The 23931-nt window shown below is 63.9% G+C and overlaps 1 protein-coding gene across 11 annotated transcripts in view; it reads left to right on the top strand.

Annotated features, from left to right (window-relative positions):
* Positions 1–23931, top strand: part of KDM4B (lysine demethylase 4B) — a 133446-nt gene that overhangs the window by 56426 nt on the left and 53089 nt on the right. For all 11 annotated transcript variants that reach the window (XR_009261191.1, XM_058728347.1, XM_058728346.1 and 8 more), the window contains 2 exons: positions 1243–1436; positions 22021–22070. Coding sequence is in view for 10 of the 11 variants with exons in the window: in XM_058728347.1 (XP_058584330.1) it covers positions 1243–1436; positions 22021–22070 (244 nt within the window). In the remaining variant the exon portion in view is untranslated. The remainder of the gene's footprint in view (positions 1–1242; positions 1437–22020; positions 22071–23931) is intronic.

The raw sequence follows: 23931 nt of genomic DNA, 5'->3' as shown, positions 1-23931 counted from the left end.
TGGGAAGGGGCAGAGAGAGAGGGAGACACAGAATCGGAAGCAGGCTCCAGGCTCCGAGCTGTCAGCACAGAGCCCGACGCGGGGCTCGAACCCACAAACCGTGAGATCGTGACCTGAGCTGAAGTCGGACGCCCAACTGGCTGAGCCACCCAGGCACCCCAAATGTTTATTTAATTTAGAGAGAGAGAGAGACAGAGAGAGTATGAGTTGGGGAGGGGCAGAGAGAGAGGGAGACACAGAATCCGAAGCAGGCTCCAGGCTCTGAGCCATCAGCCCAGAGCCCGACGCGGGGCTCGAACTCACGGACCGCGAGATCGTGACCTGGCTGAAGTCGGACGCTTAACCGACTGCGCCACCCAGGCGCCCCAATGTTTGTTTATTTTTGAGAGAGAGAGAGAGAGAGACACAGACAGAGTGCAAGTGGGAAGGGGCAGAGAGAGAGAGGGAGACACAGAATCTGAAGCAGGCTCCAGGCTCCGAGCCGTCAGCACAGAGCCCGACGCGGGGCTTGAACCCACGGACCGTGAGATCGTGACCTGAGCTGAGGTTGGACGCTTAACCGACTGAGCCACCCAGGAGCTCCAAGGAGTTTATTTTAATTTTTTTTTAACGTTTACTTATTTTTGATAGAGCATGAATGGGGGAGGGTCAGAGAGCGAGGGAGACACAGAATCTGAAGCAGGCTCCAGGCTCTGAGCCGTCAGCCCAGAGCCCGACGTGGGGCTCGAACCCACAAACCGTGAGATCGTGACCTGAGCTGAAGTCGGACGCCCAACTGGCTGAGCCACCCAGGCACCCCAAATGTTTATTTAATTTAGAGAGAGAGAGAGACAGAGAGAGTATGAGTTGGGGAGGGGCAGAGAGAGAGGGAGACACAGAATCGGAAGCAGGCTCCAGGCTCTGAGCTGTCAGCACAGAGCCCGACGTGGGGCCCGAACCCACGAACCGTGAGATCGTGACCTGAGCCGAAGTCGGCCGCTCGACCGACTGAGCCGCTCAGGCGCCCCGTCACCTCCCGTGACTAACGCACAGCTCAGTGTGGAGTCCGGAGAAAGTCCTGCCTGACTGCCTGGCCTGGGGCCGGTGTCTCAGGGGGGTTGCAGACCCTGGGGCGGGTTTAGGGCCGGCCGCTGGCGCTCGGGCACTCTGCGGGGCCACGCCGTGGCCTCCCTGTGCTGCCGCCGGCGTCTGGGGGTGGCCGGCCGCCAGCCGCACGCTCAACCGTGTGCGGGTCGCCCACAGGACGTGGCCCAGTGGAACATCGGGAGCCTACGGACCATCCTGGACATGGTGGAGCGCGAGTGCGGCACCATCATCGAGGGCGTCAACACCCCCTACCTGTACTTCGGCATGTGGAAGACCACCTTCGCCTGGCACACGGAGGACATGGACCTTTACAGCATCAACTACCTGCACTTCGGGGAGCCCAAGTCCTGGTGAGCGGCCGCGGCGGCCGGGGCTGCGGGAGGGGCTGCGGACCGGCTCGTCCGGGGCACACGGGGTGGGGGTGCTTTTGGACGACCCCTCGGGGGCACGGCTGGGCCCGTGGCCGGGCAAGGCGGAAGCCGAGGGGCGTCTGGCCCTGTTGGCTCCAGGGGCAGTCTCGGTTGGTGACGAGGGGAGGCGTGTCCCCAGAAACGAGCTTCCTGCCCCCCCCCCCCCCCCCCAGAGCCTGTGGTTTGCTACCCGTGGAGACTATGGGGGCGGCATCCGCGAAGCGTCTGCTGTGCTGGGGGCTCTCCCCGGGGGCCGCAGGCCTGGGGTGGGCGGCTGTGAGCACTGAGCCTCCCCTGGCCTCCCCACGGCGGCTCCAGGCCCCCTGCGGTCAGGGGCGCGGTGCACCCACTGGTTTGCCGGGCCGGTGTGGACGTGCGCCCCGCGGGCCAGTCTATGAGCCGTGGGCCCTGCAGGCTGGGCCGAATATCCAGTGCGACCCGTGTTCCGGAATCTCTGAGCCGAGCGCCCCCTTCGCACCCAGCCTCTGCTGCAGGACAGCCAGAGCCGCCTTCTGGGCAGGGCTGTCTTTGTTCACTGCTGTTTCCAGCAGAGATTTCTGAGCCGGGGCTTTACACCTCCCTGCCTCTTCCCAGCTGTCTCAGAAGGTTCTGTTATTCTGTTACAGTAATCGTCACAGCTCAGAAGGAGCTGGGGACTGGGGGGGGAGCCCCCCCCCAGGAGCAGAGCGCGGCACTCCGGAGCTCAGCCGAGTGCTTTTGTGTGTGGAGACGGCAGGGGTGGGAGGGGGGGTGCACAGCCCGTCTGGGGACCCAGGCAGACCCTGGCCGAGGTACCCCTTGACTTGGCGTCCCAGCTCACAGCTGGGCCCTGAGCGGCTGGGCCTGTGCCCAGAGGCATGGGGGGAGGCCACCCCCGGTCCTTTTAAGTGTCAGGGACGCCCCGGAGCCCTTGCCAAGGCGGGTGGGCGCAGGCGCTCTGGGCAGAAGGCTCAGACTCCGGCAGGAGGCCCCAGGGGGGAAGCCAGGCCTCCCGGTCCAGGTGTTGGCCGTGTGACCACCCTCTCCTGACCTCTGATGCTGGCATGGTGGAACCCCGGCCCTGCTGTCCGGCCGTGGGCTCCTGCCCCGACAGGGAAGGATGAGGAAGCGTTAGGGCTGAACGTGGCCTGGGCTCTGTGTGGGTTTCCCGGGGCGACTGTAACCGATGACCACTAGGAGCTTATCGCCACACACGTGTGTTCTCTGACACTTTTGGAGGCCAGGAGTATGACCCTGGTCTCACTGGGCTACACCCAGGCGTACGCAGGGCAGTTCCCACCCCCAGGCCCCAGGGAGGCCCGTCTCCCGCCTCTGCCGGCTTCTGGTGGCACCGATCCCTGGCCCCGCAGCCCCTCCTCTGTCCTCACGGCCAGCAGCGTGGGGTCTGCCCGTCTGTCTGCCTCTGGCCCTCTGCCTCCGTCCCGTGAGGACTCATGAGGACGTTGGCCCCCTGGGAACGCAGGGTCACCCCCGCCTCTGGGGCCTCAACTTAATCCCGTCTGCCGAGTCCCTGTCCTGTGTGAGGCGACGTGCGCGCAGTTGTGCTGATTAAGGCGTGGACATCTTCGGGCCGCCGTCCTGCGGGCCACGGGCCCTCTGACCTGTGCCTCGTGCTGCATTGTGTTACGTCGGGGATTTGCTGGGATCCTGTGACGACTCCACGGGCTTCTTGTTTTCGATCCATTTATCTCCGTGGCATTCCGTGGCTTCGATCCCGCTGTTGAGCATTGCAGCCTCTAGCTGGGAGGCGTTTACCTTTCAGGGAAAACTTGCAGAGAGATGGGTGGGGTTGGTGATGTCCATTTCGCAAAGGCCTGGATCTCGCACCCCGCGTGGTCCTGAGCGTGTTAGTGGAGGCATTTCCTGGAGGGCGGCGTCACCCCTGGGCTGCCCAGGGGGTTACCTCGTCTCCCCCCCCCCGTGGAGGCCCCGGCCCAGGCCCCCCTGTGGAGAGGGGCTGCCCTCTGCCCCCACCGCGGCGTGGGGCGTGAGGTGCTCCTTCCCCAGAGCCTCTGCCCGGCAGCCGGCGTCCTCCGCGTGGGCTGTGGCAGGCTGAGTGCAGACGAGCAGCCTTCTGGCTCCCCGTACAGATCCACAGGCTGGGGCCGTGTGCGCGTGTACGTGTGTGTGTTCGCATGTGAGTGTGAGGATGTGCGAGTGGTGTTTGTGAGCGTGCGTACGTGTACGTGGAAGTGTATCTGTGTTTGTACGTACGTGTTTGCGTGTGAAGGTACACGGGCATACGTGTGCGTGAGCATGGGTGTGTACGTGCGTGTGCATGAGTTCCGTGTGTGAGCGTGTGTACGTGTAAGTGTGCGGTCGTGTATGTGTGGCGTATGAGTGTGTGTGTGCCGCGGCCCGGCTCGCTGACACGATGGTTCCTGGTGCTGCGGGGGCGGGTGGGGGGTGGGGGGCGTCTCATTCCTGACCCCACGTGGCTCCCCCAAGCGCCACTAGATGGCGCCCCCACCCTTCCGCACTGGCTGCCGCTTCCCGCCGTGGAAATTTCCCAGGTTCTTTCATCCTTTTTATGGACTCCCGGCCCTGAGCGCCCCAGAGGCCCCCTGGGACCAGCAGCAGGAGGAGAGCGAGGACTGCGGGGTGGGCAGTGGGAATGCTCAGCCCCCCAGCAGACGCCTGGGTTTTGGCCCGGGGCTACTAGCGAGAGGGATCAGAAAGGGAGAAAAAAGCCCTTAAAGCCCAGAACGAAACCAATAAAAGGAGCCACTGCTGAGTCCTGGCACGAGCTGGCCAGAGGCAGGTTGAGCGCTGAGCCGTGGCCCTGCCTGAGGATGGGGTGGCCTTGCCTGACGTGGGGCGAAGCGTGGGGTGGGCAGTGCGGGTCACAGGGCGGTTGACTTGGGAAGTGGCCGGGGGAGCCCAGGGAGGCGGCTGGGCCGGGCCAGTCTCGAGAGGCGGGGGCTGGCTTCGAGGGAGACGAGGGGGCTCCGTGAGCTGTCGGTGGGTGGGAGCCGGCCCTGGAACATGGAGGGTAGCAGCCCCCAGCCGATGGGCAGCTGACAGGCAGGACTGACGGACACCCGGTCCTGCACGCTCGCCCCCTGTCTCTGGCGGCTTGGTGTTCTCCAGGCCACAGCCCAGCATTCCATCCCCTGCTGTCCACCCCCTCCCAACCCCTCCCTGCCCCGTTTCCACCCCTTCGCCTCAACCCAGTCCTGACAGCCCTAGGCAGCAGTCGGCGAGGCAGGCATTGGGCACAGCAGGAGTTTATCTCAGGGAAAGAATGTTCCAGAAGGCAGCTTGACCTTGGTCTTGGTTCTGGTCCTGAAGGGGGATAGGTTGCACGTGGAGATCCCTCATGCTGACTAGGGGTGGCTGGCGGGCCGTGTGGGAGCCGGCTCCCGCGCCCCGTCCTCGGCCAAGCTCCCTGCTCCCCCAGCCGGGGCAGCTCTGCTCAGTCACCATGCTGGCAGCCTTCCCGCCCTCCCCCCAAGACCAGGGTGCCGGCCCCAGATGCCGGCAGGGCGCCCCACACGCATACCAGCTACGTCTGCCGGTGCATCTCCCCGCCAGATGGGGGACCCCGTGAGGGCAGGGCCCTCTGTCTCCTCTGGGTCCCCAGCCCCCAGCCAGAGCCTGGCACAGAGAGGGGGCCCGGTGCTGGGGCCACAGTGGCCCCTTAGCCTGTTGGGAGTGCGGCACCGCCCCCGTGGGAACCGGCCCTCCGGGCGAGATTCCTCTAGGCCACCCCAGACACCAGCCCGGGGGGTGGTCCCCGTGCCTCTGGTCCCCGGGCTGGTGGTCACGGAGCTCATCGGCCCCCAGGAGGGCGGCGCCCCTGCCCGGAGCACGAGGGTGGTGGGGAGTGGGGGGCGGGGGCCGCTCCCTGGCACGTGGCTCCCTGATTGAGCCGCCCCGCTCGCGTCAGCAGCAGCGCAATTGCAACCGTTCCTGAGGATCCCGGTGGCATGAGGCCTTTCTGGGTCTGTTGCTACTTCAGGAGTGATTTGCGGGTCACAGCGGCGGGAGCAGCCTGGTGTCGGTAAAAGCACGGAATTGCTTCAAAAGGCCGGCACCAGGTAGTGCCGTCAGGCAGAGGGCTGAGAACATCCGCCGCGTTCGGGTGCTTCAAAACCCCTTTTGAGTTGGGATTTAAAGAGACCCGGCACTCGCAACCCCCTCCCGCCCGCCGGCCTCCCCGGGGCCCGGTCAGTCAGCGAGGCCAGGAGGGGCGGGCACGGGCCCGCGGGGGACGGCTGGGCCATTCGGCCCCGATTCGGGTGGCGCGGCCCGTGCCCGGGTGGTGGGGCGGCCCGGGGGCTCGGTGTCCAGAGAGGGGAGCCAGACGCCTGCCCTGGACCCGGGCCTTCCCGGAGCCCCTGGTGGCCGTTTAGCTGGGGGTGACGTCCCACGGCCTGTCCCGGGGCCCCTGCACCGGATGGGCCCCCGCAGCCATTCCCTGAATCATCTGGCCCCTGTGGGTCCCGAGGCTTGTCAGCTTGTGGGTGGGGCCCTGTGATACACCCAGCTGGCCCGTTTCTGTTTCGCAGATGCAGGCCCGTGCAGGGCGACAGCACTGCCTCCCGCCGCTCCCCTGTGCCCGTGGGGCGGGGGGGGGGGGGGGGGGGGGGAGTAGGTGGAGGATGTGCCTCCCAGAGGCCTACTCAGGGCCCCTGGGCGGGGACAGCTAGGTTGGCCCCAGTGTTTGGGCCCCGACCAATGACCACCGTGGCCTTCAGGCCCGTGACTCAGCAGCCTCCCCCGAGGGCGGGGCGCTGCCGCAGTTTCCCCAGCGCCTCCCTCCTGCTCTCTTTGCCTGGGATGCGGTCTTTCGGGTCGTCCTCACGCGCCCCGGCGGGGAGCACGCGTCCTCAGAGCCGCACGCGTGTCGCGTTCACGCACGTCTGCACACGCACGTGCTGTGCGCACACGCGTTCTCTCGTGCACGTGTACGCGCGCCCGTGAGGGCTCCCTGCCCCGGGGGCTGGGGAGAGGGTCCCTCGGATTGTGCTCCCGCAAAGGGCACGGAGCCCCGCTGGCTCACGCAGGGCCCCGGGCACGACGAGCGGATCCTTCTAAGTAGCGTGTGGGGAGGGAGTCGGCGGGGGGGGGGGGGGGGGGGGGGGCACCGGCCGCGCTGAGACCTTTTCCTGTGGAGCAGCTGCCCCTAGGGTTTTCCCCTGGGATTTTCCCTCAGGGAGGTTTCTCAGGAGAGGGACTGGGCAGCTCTCCTTGTGCCACGGGGAAGCTTGGGTCCCAGCGGGCACGGCTGTGGCTGCCCGCGTGCGCGTTCGTGCGTGAGTGTGTGCACGTGTCTGCATTTGAGGACACGTGCTCCCTGCACGAGGGGGCACAAGGGGGGGGAGGGCATTGTGGGCGCGGGTGCGGGTCGGCTTCCACGTTACCTGCTCTGTGGCTGCAGCTTGGGTGAGAGGCGGGGCGGAGGTGCTGGGTCCCAGGTTGGTGGCCCTATTGCCCAGGGAGGCGGGGCAAGGCTCTTGGGGGAAGGGGGCCGCTGGGCTGCTCCCTTGCCCTCTGGCTGTGCGCCTCCCTGCCTCCCTCCCGGCTGTCCCCGGACCTGGCTGCAGGTGGGGCTGCTGGACCACGGTGCCCGGCCAGTGCGCCCCCTGCCTGGTCCCCAGGGAGCGGGACTGGGAAGTTGGGGGCGTGGGGTGGTTGACCGAGCCTCAGGAAGCTGCCGTGGGCAGCAGCCTTGGTGGCCGGTGGTGGAGAGCGCCGGCATCGGGCGGGGGGGGGGGGGGCGACTGGAGGGGCCTTAGAGACTTCATGGCTTCTGAGAGCCTGGCTCAGCGGGGACCGGGGGGTCCCCGTTTCCTGACTCAGGTGCAGCCCTCATCCGGCAACAGGAGTAACTCCTCCCAGCCGCCTGGCTCTGGCCCACGAGAGGCTCCGTGGTGGCAGGGAGGGCTCGGCCTGCCGCCAGCGTGGATGGAAATTGGTAGGAGCCTGACGGCTTCACAGATTGGTTTTAATAACTCAGCTTCCCAACGCTGTGTCCTGTCACCCGGACACGTAGCAGAAGTGAAATAGATGCTCTCCATCCCCCCCTCCCTCACCCCGGGCCAAACCCCCATTTGGGCATCTGGGGACAGAGGTCCCCCCCACCCCCCTGCTGCCCCGGGCAGCTCAGTGTGACCACGGTGCGGGGCAGCGCAGGGGGTGGGAGCGGGGGAGGGGGGGCTGGATGGCAAAGAGCCACCAGGATGCCGGAGGGAAGGCAGCTCTGTCTGTGCCTTGTTAGCAGCTGGGGAGCCCGCCAGGCTCCTCTTTCCCTAGCCCCGGGTCCCGCGTGTGTGAGAGTGACAGAAACAGCCACAGAAGGAGGGTTTTAGAGCAGGGAGGTCCCCCGAGAGCAGATCCCCACCGAGGCTGGAGGCGTCAGAGCTCCGTTGATGAAAAGGTAATAGACGAGGTGGCAGGCGGGTCCCTGAGCGCGTCAGCACGCCGGGGTGGGGAGCGGCTGCCCCCCCCCCCCCCCCCCCAGCATGCCTAAATCTGATGCAGCGCGGCCCCGGGCCTGCAGCCGGAGTCCGTCCGTGGCCCCCACGGCCTTGCCCCAAACAGGCCACTGGGGAAGTTTCACGACGGGGCCCCCTTCTGCCAGAACGGCTGCTGTCCCAGGTGGCCGAGTGAGGCCCATCTTCCCGGCCCGTGGGTTCTGGGTCAGAACCTCTGCTGCCTCTCGCTGGGCTTGCCGCGGCCCTCGACTTCCCTGTTGGAGGCACGGGGCCTTGGGCAGGCGGGGAGAGCCTTCTTGGTCCCCCTTCCGGAAGCTCCTCCTTGAATGGTGACCACGACCAGGGCAACGGCACTGATTGCCCTTCGTTCCGTTTGTGCCTGAGCCATGTGCCCTCTGTGTCCTTGCACGATGCACGCGCGTGTGCTCGGCTTCAGAGCCGAAAGTCCCGCCTCCCGGACCCCCCCCCCCCCCCAAGTGGTCAGCCTGCCGTGTCCGGTCACCCTAGGGCATGCAGATGTGTGTGCGTGTGGCCGGAGGACCTGGCGCCCCGGGAGGTCACTAAGGGCCACCTCACCCACAGCCACGGGGAGGGGGGTCTCGGCTGGAGCCTGGCATCAGGCCGCCCGCAAGGCGTTGGGATCGGTGGTTTGGCCCCCTGACCAGGAGGGCCTGTGCAAGGGAGAGCTTGTGGGAGGAGAGCCGTGTTAGGCCCCGCCTGGGTCCCCGCCCCGTCGTTAGGGAGCCCTTGGCCCAGCTCGGTCAGAACCACGCTTTCATCCGCGACGCCGCCGGCCCAGGCTTTCTCTTCGCCCGGGTGTGCGGCGAACCTAAAACCGAGAGCTGATCTCGGCGTCGGCACGTTGACCCCTGAGGCCGCGGAGAGTCGTGCGTCTCAAGCCCGGGCGCCTGGTGGCGTCGGGCTGCGAGGACAGGAGCGCGCCGTTGGCGACCACAGTGAGTACCGGGGGCGCTTCTGGAGGAGTTTGCCCGGCGTGGCGCAGCGCACTGCGACTCCCACGGCGCGGCGTTTGTCCGACTCGCTTCCTCCTCGCAGCCTCACTCGCCCCGAAGCCTCACGGCCTGTCGCGGCTCCGGCAGCACCTGACAGCGTGTCGCTCGGGCTGGACCAGGGGACGCGGGAGGCCCGGCGCGTTTCGGGGCGCCCTCCCGGGGGCTGCGCTCGGCCCCTGCGTCTCGCGGCACGCCGGCGGGGACGGGCACTGTCGGCGTTGCGCAGGGATCGCGCGGTGATTTTAACGTGGCGCGAAGCAGAGGAGGGTCGGCCTTCCGCGAAGGAAAAATCTCGCCACACGCTCCTCGAAAAGCCGGTGAGAGGGAGAGAGCGAGCGGGGGCTCTGCCGGTTCCGCGGGCGGCCTGACGTATCACGAGCCCCTGGGCAGCGGGCGACGTTGCGGAATGGGGCCCCTGGTGGGGGCGGCGGGAGGCCCCGTGTCGGAGCCCCCCTCACCCCCCCCCCCCCACCTCCCCATCCCCATCCCTCCCCCCGCCCCTGGGCGAACGTGCCACTGCGGGGCGCTCTCTGCCTGTTTTCCTCTTTCGGTGGCATATTTTGTTAGAAAAAGACTTCAGCTTTCAGAACCGTTCCGGTTTTATGGAGACACCGAGGAGAAAGTCCAGGCGCTCCCCCCGCCCCGCGCTGTTCCCCCGCTGGGACCTCCCGTCAGGCCGGAGCATTGGTCACGGTTAATGGACCAACGTTGATCCGTTCTTCATAAGTAAAGCCCACGCTTAGGTCCTAAGCATCCCAGGTGCCCACGTGACATGGACTCGCCCGTCTCCTTGGGCTCCTCTGGGCTGTGGAAGCTTCTCCGACTTCCCTCGGTTTTGATGCCCTGTGACAGTTTCGAGGAGGCCCCGGGCAGGGTTTTCTAGAAGGCCCTTCCTTGGGTGTGGCTGCGGCTTTTCTCGTAGTGAGACTGGGGCGATGGGTTTAGGGAGGAGGACCCCCCCGAGTGAAGCGCCCTCCCCCTGACACCACCCCGGGGGTGCGTGCTGTCACCGCGGTGTTGGCCTTGGTCCCCCGGCTGAGGTAGGCCCTCCGGTGTCTCCCGTGTAAGTGCCCTCCCTTCCCTGTTCCCATGCCGTCCTATCTGAAGTGTACTCTTGGAAGGAAGGAAGGAGGGACGGAGGGAGGGAGGAAGTTTCCAATATCGGAAAAGGGAATGGGGGGGCGTCTGGGTGGCTCGGTTGGTTGGGCGGCCGACTTCAGCTCGGGTCGTGATCTCGCCGCCAGTGAGTTCGAGCCCTGCGTCAGGCTCTGTGCTGACGGCTCGGAGCCTGGAGCTGCTTGGGATTCTGTGTCTCCCTCTCTCTCTGATCCTCCCCTGCCCACGCTCTGTCTCTCTCTGTCTCTCAGAAATAAATAAACGTTAAAAAACAATTTAAAAAAAAAAAGGGAAGAGTGAGCGGAACAGCCTCGTGCTCCATGCACGCAGTGGACGGACGTGAGCATCCTGGCACACTCCTGTCGGGGGGTTTTCATCTCTCTTCTCCCTCCTTCCCTCAAGTCGAGGTGGCTTTGGTTTGCTGTTGCTGCACGAGTGGGCTCATGGCCTGCACTGATTTGCTCATGGTTCTGTAGGTTCTGTGGGCCAGCTGGGTCCTCGGTTCCAGGTCACAGAGGCTGGAGTCCTTGCCGGCTGCTAGCTCTGGGCTGTCGGCATCTAGAGGTCACTCAGAACTTGCCATGTGTCCCCCCACCCCCACCCCCGGCCCCCATCTTCAGGCTAGCATGGGATCCTCTCCTGAAGAAGGGCCCTGCCCCTTGTGAGGGCTCACCTGCTTAGGTCAGGCCCACCCGAGGTAATCTCCCTATTTTAGGGTGTCCTGATGTGGGACCTTAATTAGAACAGGAAAAATCTGGCACACTAGGACCAAGGGCAGTTAATTGCAAGTGGGGGCCGGAAGACTTAGGGGCATCTGAGAACCGCGTCTGCCATAAAGAATTTGTTGTGAAATATAACGCGGTACAAAAGTGTGCAAAACGTGTATGCGCCCCGAAGATACGTATTTACGTGCCGTGTACCGAATGACTGTGCGGCCTGCCCCTGTGTAACCTCCCCCCCACTGCCCACCCCCTACCCCACCCTTTGCAGCCCCCCCCCCCCCCCCCCCCCGAGCTGATGACTGCCCTCAGGACTGTCCTCCTCCTGGCCTGACGAGTCCTTTCCCTACGTGTGTCTGTGGCCCCGGGCAGCGTGCCGAGTGTTGGCTGGATTTGAACTCCACACAGATGGACTTACTTGTCCTTGTGTTTGTGCTCGGGGTTTGTGAGGCAGACACCCCCGTTACGTGAACCGGTGGCTTATTCGTTTTTATCTGCTGTGGGACTTCGCCTCCACCTGTCTGTCCATCCATCGGTTCACTGTCGACGGGCGTTGGGGCTGTCTCCGCCCTGGCCAGCTGCACCCGCTGCGTTAGCGTTGTTACCTGATGCCTGGGCACCGTGTCCGTGACTGCACACGAGGACGTTCTGAGACATCCCGACGGCAGTGGCCGTGGGCGATGCTTCCCGTGTGCCAGGCTGCGCTCCGAGAGCCTGCCCGTCTTGCTGCAGCCCTGAGCTGCCCTCCTCGCAGGTGAGGCCCAGGCTGGCCGAGCCCCCTTTCCTCACCGCTCCTCCCCTCGCCCCTCAGAGCGTCTCCCTGAGAATCGGGAGGGGTGGCGGGTTCTGGGAGCAGGTGGCCGGGCGGTCGCTCGGCCTCGGGGACAGGGTGTGTCCCGGGTGGCAAAGGTGGCCTGGACCTGAAGGTGCGGGAGGGGAAGGACTCTGACGGAGTCCCCAGCACTGTCACCGAATCAACCTGAGCCGAAGTGGAAGCTGTCGGGTTCCCGTGGGAGGCGGAGACAGGATGGCGGGGACCCGGGCTGGCCGACGCGTGGCTTCCGCAGAGGTCACGCAGGTGTCCGGGTGGGGCGTGAGGGTGTGGGGGGTGTATTCCAGAAACGTCGATGGGCGGCCACAGGATGCCACGGCTTCTCCCGTCTCAGTGGCTGGCGCCTGGTCACGTGGCTGCACTTTCGGCCGGGAAGCCTGAGAAACATCGTTCAGGTCCCTGTCCGGTGGGGGGAGGGGGTGGTCTGGGGGAGGGGGGCGGGGAAGGGAGAGGGCTAGATGAGTCAGTTCACGTCCTCACCGAGTGCCCGCTCTGGGTCCAGCATGAACCCGGGATCGACGCCACCCGTCGGGACAGGAGCTGATGGTGTGGCCCCACGCCCCCAGAGCAGGGCCAGGCGGGGTGGTGGCAGGAAGTCCGCAAGCCTGAGGGCTGAGGCCCGTAGGAAGAGACGGAGCCCGGCAGCCCGTGGAGAGGGCCCCGCTGGAGGGCGGGCGGGCGGGCGGGCCAGGGGCGTGGGGCTGGAGGGCGGGCCGGCGAGAGGGTTCGTCCAGGCAGCCACATCCCAGCAAGGTTCCTCTGGCCCAGAGGATATATCGGTTTCGGGGGCGGGCCCAGGCCGCGACGTGGGGGCTTTGGGCCGGCAGGTGTCCCCACTGGGTGTCCCCGTCTTCTGTCTGCCGGCCGCTCGAGGGCCCAGACGTCGCTGGCCTGTCCCACGTCCCCACTGGCTTGGTCTGGCGGGAGCAGATGGGCCTTCACTCACTTCAGAGTCTTTTGTTCAGAGTCGCAAACAGCCGCGGCCGGCTTGTGCTGAGGGAGGCGGTATTTCTGCCGTAGGCGGCCCGAGTTCCGGCTCCCGGGCCGGAGCACCAGGTGAGTCCCCTCTCTGCTCACCACTCCAAGAAACCATCGGTTCTTCTCTTCAAAATGTCGTCGCTGAGCGCCTCCCACCCCGCAGTGTTCGGATCAGGAGCCCACTGAGCCTGTGACTGTGGGTGGGGTCCCCTCCCCCCACCGGGGCGGGAGGGGGACGGCCTTCCTGGCCAGGAGTCGCTTTCCCCGCCTGTTAGCTAGACGAGCCATCAGAGATTCGGGGTCTGCACACAGGGGCTGGTTTCCATGGCAAATTTCTATCATGCCAGCAGGGTTGCAGTGGGCAGATTTCAGCTCCTCTGAAAGGGAGATTCCTGCAAATCTGCGGGCAAGGAGAGAGAGAGAGTCTTTGTCAACTTTGCTCAAAACTCCGGCTAGGAGCGTGCTCCCCCTTCCCGGCACGGCAGCAGGAGGTGGGGAGCTCAGGGCCCCCTGTGGCCCGTCCTGCCGTTGCCAGGGGCCCCGCCGTCTGCGGGTGTGTGTACGAGGAAGGCACACACGTCCAGGGCGTCGGAAATCACTTCGACAGACCTCAGCCTCCCCGCGTTGATGATGTCCCGGCTGCTCGCGGCCCGTGGAGAGAGCCAGACTCCCAGCCACCTTCCCAGGTCCGACCCAGCTTGTCACCGTGTCCTGGGCTCGTGCCGGTACGGGGCCGGGGCGGCCGACATCAGCCTCATTCCCCTCGGCCGCGTCCCTCCGCGTCCTGTCCTTGTTCCCTCGCTTCAAACCGCCCGTGTGCAAACACCAGCGCGTCGGGGGGGCCTCCCCGCTGCCGACGCGCCTCCGGCCGGAGGAGTTTGGGGGCCGTGGGTGTGGGTGCAGCGGGAGGCCACCTCTGGCTCGGCTCGCTTTACGAGCGGACGTTCAGAGCGGTGCTCCGAGGGGGAGCCGGGGGTGCTCCGCGTTGGCCCCGCGTCCCCGCACCTCAGTCTCCCTTCTGGGCTCCACTCTCTGGCCTGCCGTTCAGAGCCTCACCTGAGAAGCCCCCCCGCCATCCCCCCACTTTAAAACATCAAAAACACGCACGTGCCTTGGCAGTTTCAGTCCGTCATATGACAAAAATAATTCCCGGGTCTAAAACGAACCGGGGCTTGGGATCAGATGCCTCCACTTCAGCATTTAACGGCAGGCTCGACACCACTCGCCTCGGAAGTCGGTTCCCTGGTTAACGCGGGCTGGCCGCGTGTGAGCCGGCCGGGGTCTCGGCTTCCCTGGCTCCCCCGGGGTGTGCTGGGAGCATCTGGGGGCCCATGGCCCCGGGAGAGGCCTCGGCGAGCCCTCCCGCCTGCAGCACACTCTTGTCTCCCGCATGGGCGCCGCGGGCATCCCATCGGAGACGCCCTGTTTTCTCTGTCTCCTGCATGCGTCTCAATAAAAACGTCATTATTTGAAATCCTTGACACTGCTCACGCCAGGTACCGAATTCCAGCGCCTTTTGTCCCGTAAAACGATCCATTAAAGATAAACCACCGTGACTCAATGAGGTTCTTTCCTGGGAACAAGCCGCCCTGGTCCTCTGCCGATCCTATCTCCCCGGCACGTGTTTGAGCTCGTCTACAAAGGGGCTGCAGCGCCAGGACAGATGAGGGAGGCTGCCTCGCTGCTGAACGAGGCTCCTTGGAAGTCGAGATGGGACTTCTGGACAGTTCCAGCCGCTCGCTCAGGGAGGGGCTGCGCAGTCCGGGCTGAGCTCCCTGGTGCAGCGGAGACCAGCCGGGGCTGCACGAGAGCCCCCCCGGGCCCGGAGCCCCCGCTCAGCGGCTGCTCAGGGGCTTGCACGTGTACCCTTTCTGTCCTGAGTGTCCGGGACAGGGTCCTCGTGCCCCTCCGTCCCTGCATCAGCCCCCTACAATCAGCCTGGGCTGCTACCAGGGCTTCTCCCTCCCATCCTAGCAGGCACGGGGTCCCCAGGCTATCCGTCCCTAAAGGCCCTTTGCACGTCTTCCGCCTGTTTTAAGGGCAAGTCTGTCTGCCCAGTGCTTTTTTTTTTTTTTTAATTTTTTTCTAAATTTTTTAAAATATTTATTTTTGAGAGACAGAGTGAGACAAAGTGAGATTGGGGGAGGGGCAGAGAGAGAGGGAGACACAGGATTGCAAACAGACTCCAGGCTCTGAGCTGTCAGCACAGAGCCCAATGTGGGGCTTGAACTCACAAGCTGTGAGATCATGACCTGAGCCGAAGTCGGACGCTCAACCGACTGAGCCACCCAGGCGCCCCGTGCCGAGTGCCTTTTCTAACATCTTTTATTTCTCTAGACTGATGTGTGGGGTGACCCCTGCCATCTGGCGTGACTATTTTTTTTTTAATTAACTTATTTATTTTGAGCGAGAGAGAGAGAGAGAGCGCGCGAGAGAGAGGGAGTGAGTGAGCAGGGGAGGGGAGGAACAGACAGAGGGAGAGAGAGAATCCACGCAGGCTCCACGCTGTCGGCACAGAGCCCGACGTGGGGCTCGATCCCACGAACCGTGAGATCGTGACCTGAGCCGAAACCAGGAGTCGGACGCTTAGCTGACTGAGCCTCCCGGGTGCCCCTGGCGTGACTATTATTAATGCTGTTTTCACATTACAACCATCACGATAAGGCCACCTTGCTCCCACCCGGCGTAGCGACCCCACCACCCCGGTGTCGCGAAGTCAGTCGGTGCTGTCAGACCACAGCGTGGTCTCTTACCTCGTTTACTGAGGGACTAGCTCGCGGGTGAGGGAGCATCCTGATGGGTGTTTGTGGCTCTCCTGCCCCGGACGGAGGCTGCGCGCGGTCCCATTACCCCACAGCGCCAGCTTCGCGGAGATGCGTGTCGGCTCCCCCGGGTCAGACTCTGCGAGTCCGTCAGTGGTGAGCACTCCCCCGGGTTTGCGTTCAACCTCCTCCGTGGCGGGGGGCTCCTGCCTCGGGACCACAGACCAGGGGCAGGGTGTACCTGGTGGGTTTCATGACGTGCTGCGAATGCCTTTCTGGTGCGGAGGACGGCTGGCTGTCCTCACGCTGAGCGTTCATTCTGCTCCCTGGCTGGACCGCCTCACTCCTTTGTTCACCAGCTGCTCTCTGCTCTCCCAAGGAGAAGACTGTGTTGTTTCAGAGAAAAGTTTGTCTCTTCCCTTCCGTTTACTGTCCTTGCGTCTTTTTCTTGACCTACGGCATTGGCTGGCGTCTGCTGTGGGAATGGACAACTTGCCCTTTCCGGAATGCCTCTCCTGCCTCATCGTGCACTGTGACCATGGGGAGGTCCCTCTTAATCCTAGCTGGCTAAGAGCTTTAATACTGAATGCTTTGGAATTTTATGTAGATTTTTACTTGTTGGGCTGTTTTTGCAAGCCTTGGGGTAAAGGGTTAGTCTCATAATACACTTCTGTGTCTGATTTTCTAATATTTTACCTAGGACTTGGCAGCTATGTGACACCAGCCTATCATTTTCCTGTGTGTCTTTGTCCTGTGTCGGTGACTGCATTCCCCATTCATTCTTTCTTTCGAAAATATGCTGGATTCGTAGGAGGAGTTCCGTGCCATCTGAACTTCTTGTCTGCTTGGTAACCGTAAGTGTAGGGGGGCACTGGCCCTTTAGTGTGGAAGTTTTGTGAGGCTCTCAGTAAAGCTGTCAGGGCCTGGTGCCTTTTCCGGAGGTGGTATCTGTAGGTTTCTGGTTCCTTTGAGATGGGCTCATCTTACCCTGTTGGATGCTTTGGTTCTGGGCCCAGAAGACCCTGAAGAGCCAAATGCATCTGTGGTCCTGAGCCCAGAAACTGGGGCAGGGACTGGGACTCACCACTCCCATGTCCACAGGGCTGGGGCATTGTTAATAGCTGTATTGAGGCATAACTTACATGCCACACGTGACATACTAGACACAGAAGTCACCTGATGCGCTTGGACATCAGATGAGGGGTGACCACCATGACTGTGTTTGTCTGGGCCCTCCTGCTCCACTAACCAGCTCAAAGACGGTGCCCCATCGGCCAGGAGGCTTGTGGGGAAGCCCGTTCTGTGACCGGGTCGTTCTGCTCCGCCTGCCCAGAGTGCGGGGCGGTATACTGGAACTGCCCAGCCAACGCGTGGCCAGAGAGGGCGCAGGCTGTGGGCCAAGACGGGCCTTTGTGTTTGAGGACGGAAGTAATGATGGCTTTTCCATGCGCCCAGCACGTGGGGCCCTGGCAGGGCCGCTGGCATTTGGAGCCGCCGTGGCCTCCGGGGCTTGTGTGGACGGCTTGCTCGCGCCAGGTGGCCTCCGACTTGACGCACGGTCTCGGCACTTTCAGTGGCCCCTGCCTTCTTGTTTCTGTTTCCATAATTATGGCATGTTAAACGGCCAGGGGCCTGTCTCCCCAGGCCTTGTGCACACACTGTGAAATTAACTTCCTCACCCTCCAACACGCGTCAGGCCGAGCTGACATTTCCAAAGGGCTCCTGGCTGGACCCCTGCTCTGGGCACACGTTCTTCAACAGAGAGGGAGGAGGGTGGGGAGATGAGCTTTCTCGTCACGGCACCTAATTGCCGGGAGCCTCGCGCAGTGGAAGCTGTCAGGCTGGGTGCTCGTCACCGGCAGTCACCAGAGTCTTGGGGAAGAAAGAAAGCATCACAGCGTCTCATGTCCTGACTCCAGAGCCAGACGGCTGCGGACAGCACGGGGCCCCCAGCAGGTGCTGAGGGGCCTGGAGGGAAGGGCGGCTGTGGACTTGAGAGCCTCGGGCCCAGTGAGCCTCTTATCCTTGCAGGAGAGCATGCTGGGAGTTGCCTCAATACCATGGAAATGCTGCCCTCCTGGCAAGGGACCCCTGTCCACCTGTAACAGACCCCGCGGCCTGGGGCAGCCGGCGCGTTCGAGGAGACGAGGGGTGGCTGGCGGGCGGGCGCAGGCGCTCACCTCTCTGGCCGGAGGGGCCTGCACGGCCCAGAGCCCTGCTACTTGTCCTCATCGTAACTAATGGCTCCCGAACAGGTCCCCGCTCTCCAAGACAGTCTGTGTTCCTCTTCGTGACACGCTCGTTTAATTTTTAACTCACAAGGCATTTGCTTATTTATTTTCATTGTTCTTGATAATAATTCTAAGCCATTAGAGGGGAAAATTATATTCAAAAATGCTGTTTCACACTGTATTTGTTTGATGATTTAGAGCGATAGAAGATAGCACATTTGCTGGCTTTTATAGTCTGATAATTATGCGCAGCCATCAAGCCAATTCCAGGGGAATAAACAAAACACCAAGAAAACGACACGATTAATAGCATCCTCCGCGGCGGACAGGAAGACTTTCCCGGGCCGGTGAGTCAGTAAAATGCAAGCAGCTTGTCCCTGGGCCGGCCGGCGGGCCTGCCCGCGGAGGACACGTTGCCTTTTCATTGCCCAGCTCCGTCTGGCCCCGAGAGCTGCCTGGCTGCCAGGCGGAGGCCTCTGCCCGCCCCAGCAGCCCCGACCTGCCCAGTGTCACAAGCCCTGGAGTGTCTTTATCAGGCCCGCGGAGTCTGTCGTGACCTGTGCCGGCAGAAGCCTCCTGACGTCTGGGGCCGTGCGGTGTCCCGCCTTGGACCCGGCCTGGCCTCAGCGGGGCTGGCAAGACATCCTGTCCTCTGGCCTCACCGTCAGAACAAGAGCACTGAGCCGCGCGCTGCCCCTCTCCGGCACGCGTGTTCCTGACCCCCCTGTAGACAGGTCAGATCCTCCCCAACACCAGGCTGTGGGTCCTGGATGTGACTGCTCACCGCCCTGGACCCAGCCCTGTGGGCAGGTTTGTGGGTTTCAGCTTGGCCTTTTGGGGCGGCCGTGATTGACGGGGGTGCACTATCCACAAGCACCTCAAAGGGTAAACGGAGGACCAGGAAACCCCGGGAAGGCTGGGGGACGCCCGCCTTCCCAGAGTGACCCATCCCGTCCCTCCTCGGACCCGGGCATCGCTTCCTTCTGAAACTCGCTCTCTGGACGTCGGGCTGCCCCTCACCATCGTGCCTGAAGTGTGTTCCTTCTGTTTGGTCGGTTGTTTGAACCGCGAAACAGCGGGACTGTAATGGCCTTTCAACCGTCGCACATCACGCGTCTTCCCTCCTCACCTGGGGGCCCAGTTCCCGGGGCCCTGGTCTCTCCCGCGTGCCTTTTTCCTAGTCTAGAAATGTCTTATTTTCCCACCGAAGCCCCTGATGTTTGCAGACGGCTGCCTCTCCGAAAAGGGCGTCTGGCAAACGAGGCCTGAATTCGGCCTTCTCGGTAATTCCGCAGCATTAAGCCCGGAGTTATGGAGCCTGTCGGGTCCTGCTGCAGGGTCACCTGGGGTGGTTGCCAGGGATACCGCTCCGACAGCACCGACTTTTCCGCGACTTTCCGGTTTAGTGTTGTCCAGGAGCACTTTGTGGGGAAGGTTCCAGAGCAGAGAGAGTGTGTGGAGGGGGTAGGGCTGGGGAAACACGGAGATAAAAACACCCCGTGGGACACTGTGGAGAAAGTTCCAGACGCCTGCCTGGCCGACCTCAGGTGCAGGACTCACCGTGGGCCCGAGGCTCGGCCAACACCCCCCTCAGGCCCACGGCAGCTGCCAGACTGTCCCAGGCAAACGGGGGCTGCGGCCAGAGGCGCCCGAGCAACCCCGCGCGGGCTGCCGTACCTCCTGCGGCCTTCCCCGGGGCTCCCCTGGCCCCCACACTCCCTGTGTCTGGTTCTGCTCGCTGGGCCCCAGTCGGCTCGCCCCCTCCCACCTCACTGGGTTCTGGGGATTGCTCTGCCCCCATCTTTGATCCCGGCTTCTCCAGATTCTTCCACCATGACAGGTGTGCCCCTGGGCCTCGCACCCTCCGGGCCCTACAGCTGGCCACCCGGACTGGACTGGGCCCGGGGAGGCTGTCTGTCTGAGGACACCGTGCAGGAACACTTTGCCACCGGGCGACGGGCCGCCGCGTCCAGAGACTGGCCACTGGGCTTGCAGGCCAGCAGAGTGGATTGCTGTTGGCCGTGAAGTTTGACCTTGTGATGGGGACGGAGGTCCTGGGGAGCGAGACAAATTGCCCCCATGTTGGTGACCAATAAAACCGACTCTGTTTTATGGCCCTGAGAACTCGCTCGCTAATGGCCAGACAGATGCTCCTGCCTCGGGGGTTAGCGAGCAAACACGCTCAACCCAGATAGCTGTGTTTCTTCCCTCCTCCTTTCCTTCCCAGAGCCGGGCTGAGGGGCAGCGATGCCCCCACACGTGGCCGTGATGAGGGTGACACGGCTCTGCTCTGGGGGCCCCGTGGGGCCTGGGGGCTTCCCTCCGGGGACACGTGACAGTTGCTGTTGGGAGGCCAGGTCTGTAGCCAGCTCACCTGGGCCCTCACCGTGGAGGGCTCCCCAGGGCGCTGGCATGGAGAGAGGGCTCCAGGGGACCCTGCCGCCCACAGTGCCGGCATTTTCCCGGCCGTCGGAAGGCCCCAGTGTGTTTTAACAGACGCGCACCCGCCCCTCACTCAGAGCTGTGTGTCGTGAAGCACCCACACCCCAGTTCTGCTCGTCTCCCCTCAAAATCTGAGGCTTGCGTCTTGCCGAGCCCCTGAGGGTGGACGGGGGGCGCATCGCTGGCGCCGGGGCTTCTCAGCACGCTGAAGCTGTTGTGCGTTGTTCCAGGCGGCAGGAGGGCAGCTCTCCCTTGGCCACTGGAGTCCAGAAGTCCCCGAGGCTGTCGGCTTCCCGTCCGCCAGTCCTTTCTAATCCCTCCAGGGGCTGCGCTTCTCAGTGCTCAGCCCAGCGTCTTGCGGTCTGTACTTTCCGATAACAGAGGAGCCACGTTCCAATGTATTAAACTTTTAACATCCACCAGATTCAATTAATCTTATCTTTACAACTCCCAATTACAGGCGGTAATTAAGTGAAAGCAGCATTGTAGACTGGGGATATTGCATTAATCATCACAGCCTTGGAGTCATAAATTAGTTCCTCCCGTCCTCCGGCAAGTTCCCAGAAGGACTGGAATGTTTCATTTCCTTGTTTGGGGGGGGCGTTAATCCCACAAAGGTGCTTTGGATTGGGATTAACTTTTATCATCTTTATGTACGTGATACGAGGCTGTTTAAAAAAGAGTCGCCTCATCTTTGTCCAGCAGCAGCAGAATTGCAGGTCCTGGGCCGTGCGCCCTGCCCAGAAATTGATTATTTCTGTCCGTCGGATCAGAGACGCCGTTATCTCCTACCCCCGCCCCCTTTTATTTTATTAAAAACCAATAGTAAACGTCTCGGCCGGAGTGGACGTAGCCCGCCACGGAGTCCGGGCCGGCTTCTGTGTCCTGTGTTGTTCCCATCCTGCGTCCCCCACTGTGAGTGCGGGCAGAGGGCGTGCCGCGCCCTGCGCCCCCCACATCCGACTCGTTCTAGAACGTGAGGCGTGCCGACGCAGCGTCTCTCCCCTCGGCACTGTGGACACGGGGCGGGTTGTTGTCCCCAGGGCGTCCCGGGCACTGGGCGCGCTGAGTGGGATCCCTGGCCCCCCCCCACACTCAATGCTAGGACCCCCCCCCCCAGTGTGACAACCGCGGATGTCCCCAGACGTGGCCCCGTGACCCCTGGGGGCGGGGTTGCCACTGTCCTGGGGACTCATGGGCTCCCCGCCGCCGCCTCCTCCGAGGGACAGACAGACGGCCTGTGCTCAGCACTTTTGTGGAAGGACCAACATCCCGGTTCTGCCTGCCTCTGTTGAACGCGGAGCTTTTCGTCTTGCCGGGGTGGCCAGGGTGCTGTGTCAGCCGGGGCGGGCTCCTCGCACCCCCGCTGGGCCCCCCCCCCCCCCCCCGTGGCCGCTGCCTGCCGGGAACGGGTCCCAGCCCAGGCGGGCCCCCCGCGCCAGCCTCCGCACACAGCATTAGCGGGTGTCACTCTCGTTTCATCTGTTGACAAACTTGCACCTCACGTCTTTCTTGTTTATGACGGGGACTCAGTAATCTTTCAAACGTAGAACGTGTGAACCTGAAACTTACCGAGTGGTGACAAACGGAGTCTCGTTCCTGAAGCTTCTTCCCCGTCGGCTCCTGGTCCCGGGAGGCAGGGAGGCGACAGAGGGAGGCTGGGGGCCTTCCTGTTCCCCCCTCAGGCCCCCTGCTTGCTTTCTCGTGTTCCGCTCTCTGAGCCTCGTGGAGGCTTTGGTGGCTCTGACCAGTGCCGGCGTGGGGCGGGTGCCGTCACCGCCGTGGAGGGGCCCTCCCGCCCCACCCCTCCTCACTTCTGTGTGGGTCCCTCTGCCGGCAACCTCCCTGCTGCCCTTCACCCTTCTCACCGCGCCCGGTTCTGCTCTGTGCGCGGCCCGCATGTCTCCCCGAGGCCGTGGCCGCAGCCCCGGGTCCCTCAAACGCGTGGTGGCCCGTGACCTCGCCTCTGATGTGCCTCCCTTCTCTCGTAGGTACGCCATCCCACCGGAGCACGGCAAGCGCCTGGAGCGGCTCGCCATCGGTAGGTGTCTGCGCCCGCGGGCGGGGACCCTCGGACCGCGGGCCGAGGGCGGGGGTGGGGCGGGGGTGGGGGCTGGCCCCAGCGTCTCGGGTCGCGCTCCTTGTGTGAGTGTCCGTCTCTGGGGGGGCTGGCGTGCTATAAGGTGTCCCTGTCTGGCTTTCCATTCCCTTTCCCTCTCGTGACCACAGACCCTGCTCTGGGGTTTGTCGCTCTGTGAGTGACGCGCAGATGCCTTTGCTCGGAGCGCTCTTTCCCGGCGTGTTAGCACGGAGCTGCGGGACGTGACTGCAGGCTCCCGCGGGCCAGGGAGGGCGGCCGTGGTCTTTTGTCCCCCCCCGGCGCCTGGCACTACATTGCGCCCTCCTCTGGGCCTTCGGGTCTGTGTTCAGTCTGGAAAGTGAGACGTCCAGTTAGGAGCCCCTGCCCTGTGCCCCGCAGCCGCATGGTGACCGTGAGGGTGTCCGCCTGCGTGTGCTGGCCTGGGCCCGAGGGGGCCTCCTGGGAGGACGGGATTTGTCACAGTGAGTCCCCAGCTGTGTCCAGAGAGAGGGCACTGACGCCTCGGGGTAAAGGCAGGCCCTCGGGACACGGGATCCTTGGAGACAAGCCAGCCGCCGGGCTGGGTGACGCTGAGGCCCCCGGCCACTGCGACAAAGGGGCTGGTGAGGTTTCTTGCTGCTCCCCGTCACGGCGCCCTGCTCTGTTCTGACGTCGGGTGGCCCTGAGTGCCTCCGAGGACGTTAACAGACCCCGTTGGCCCAAAGCGTCTGGGCCTCGCCGGCAGGCAGCACCCAGTAGTCGGGGCGGGTGGAGTGATGGCCCTGTGGTTCGGGAGCCCCCTCGGGACAGTGCGGGGCCGTCCCTCTGGGTGGCTGTGGCAGCAGCCTGCCCGCCCTCCCCCGGCAGCCAGGGGAATCTTCCAGAAGCCATCGCTCAGCATTGGCACAGCCTCCCCAACTTCCGGCTGGGTCCTTTGACCCCTCCTCTTGCCTCCCTCAGAGGGTGCCCGCCACCCTCTTCCCCTGCCCCGTTTGGCTTGGGAGACGGAAACGGTCGCTGTTTCCGAGAACTTCTGAGAACTGGCCGCACCCGGAGCCGCACGTCTGTTCAGCAAACGCCTGCTGCACGGTTTCCCCCGAGGACGAGGACACGGGGAGGCTTGTCCCGGGAGTGAGGCCGGCCCCGCGGCCGAGCGTGCAGCCAGGCTCACGTTTCCGTTGGAGACCCGGACCCGGCCTTCCCGGGCTGGAGCCTGCTGTCGGGAACACGCTTGTCACCCTAGAAATGCCACTTACCGCCCTAGCAAAGAGCGGTTTCTCTTCCTTCTTAACATCTCAGGTGACACCCAAATGGAAATGCTTTCCCCGCGCACTGTTTTAAACATAAGTTGGAAACACAAATACTAATTGGAAAATACAAGTCAAAAAATGTCTTTCTCGTTTTCCTCTGCTGTTGCTGTTGTGACACATCACTCCCGAGTCGGTGGCTCCAAGCAGCACGATTCTCTCAGCTTTGCTGTGAACCTGGAATTGCTCTAAAACAGCCCTAGTTAAACGCACACCCTTAACTCCCTCACGTTTGGGGCTCAGGGGTCTGTCTGGCCCGGGTCTCGGGCTTGGGCTGCCCGGGCTCCTGCCTCCAGAGACTCCGGCTTCACCCTGTGTCCCTGTCTGTGGTCACGTGCTCCCCCCTCTGCCTCCCTCCCGTGGAGACCCTGTGGTGACCCGGGGGTCGCCCCCGTCCTGGGCTCCTGCACTTAATCCCGTCTGTGGAGCCCCTGCCACGCGGAAGGCAACGCACTCACAGGTACTGGGGAGCAGGACGTAGACATCTCGGGGGGCCACCGTGGGGCCTCCCACGC

This window comes from Neofelis nebulosa, chromosome 4 (genome assembly GCF_028018385.1).
Source record: "Neofelis nebulosa isolate mNeoNeb1 chromosome 4, mNeoNeb1.pri, whole genome shotgun sequence".
Taxonomy (NCBI): domain Eukaryota; kingdom Metazoa; phylum Chordata; class Mammalia; order Carnivora; family Felidae; genus Neofelis; species Neofelis nebulosa.
The sequence above is the reverse complement of the archived record's forward strand: the minus strand, read 5'-3'. Positions and strand labels throughout refer to the sequence as shown.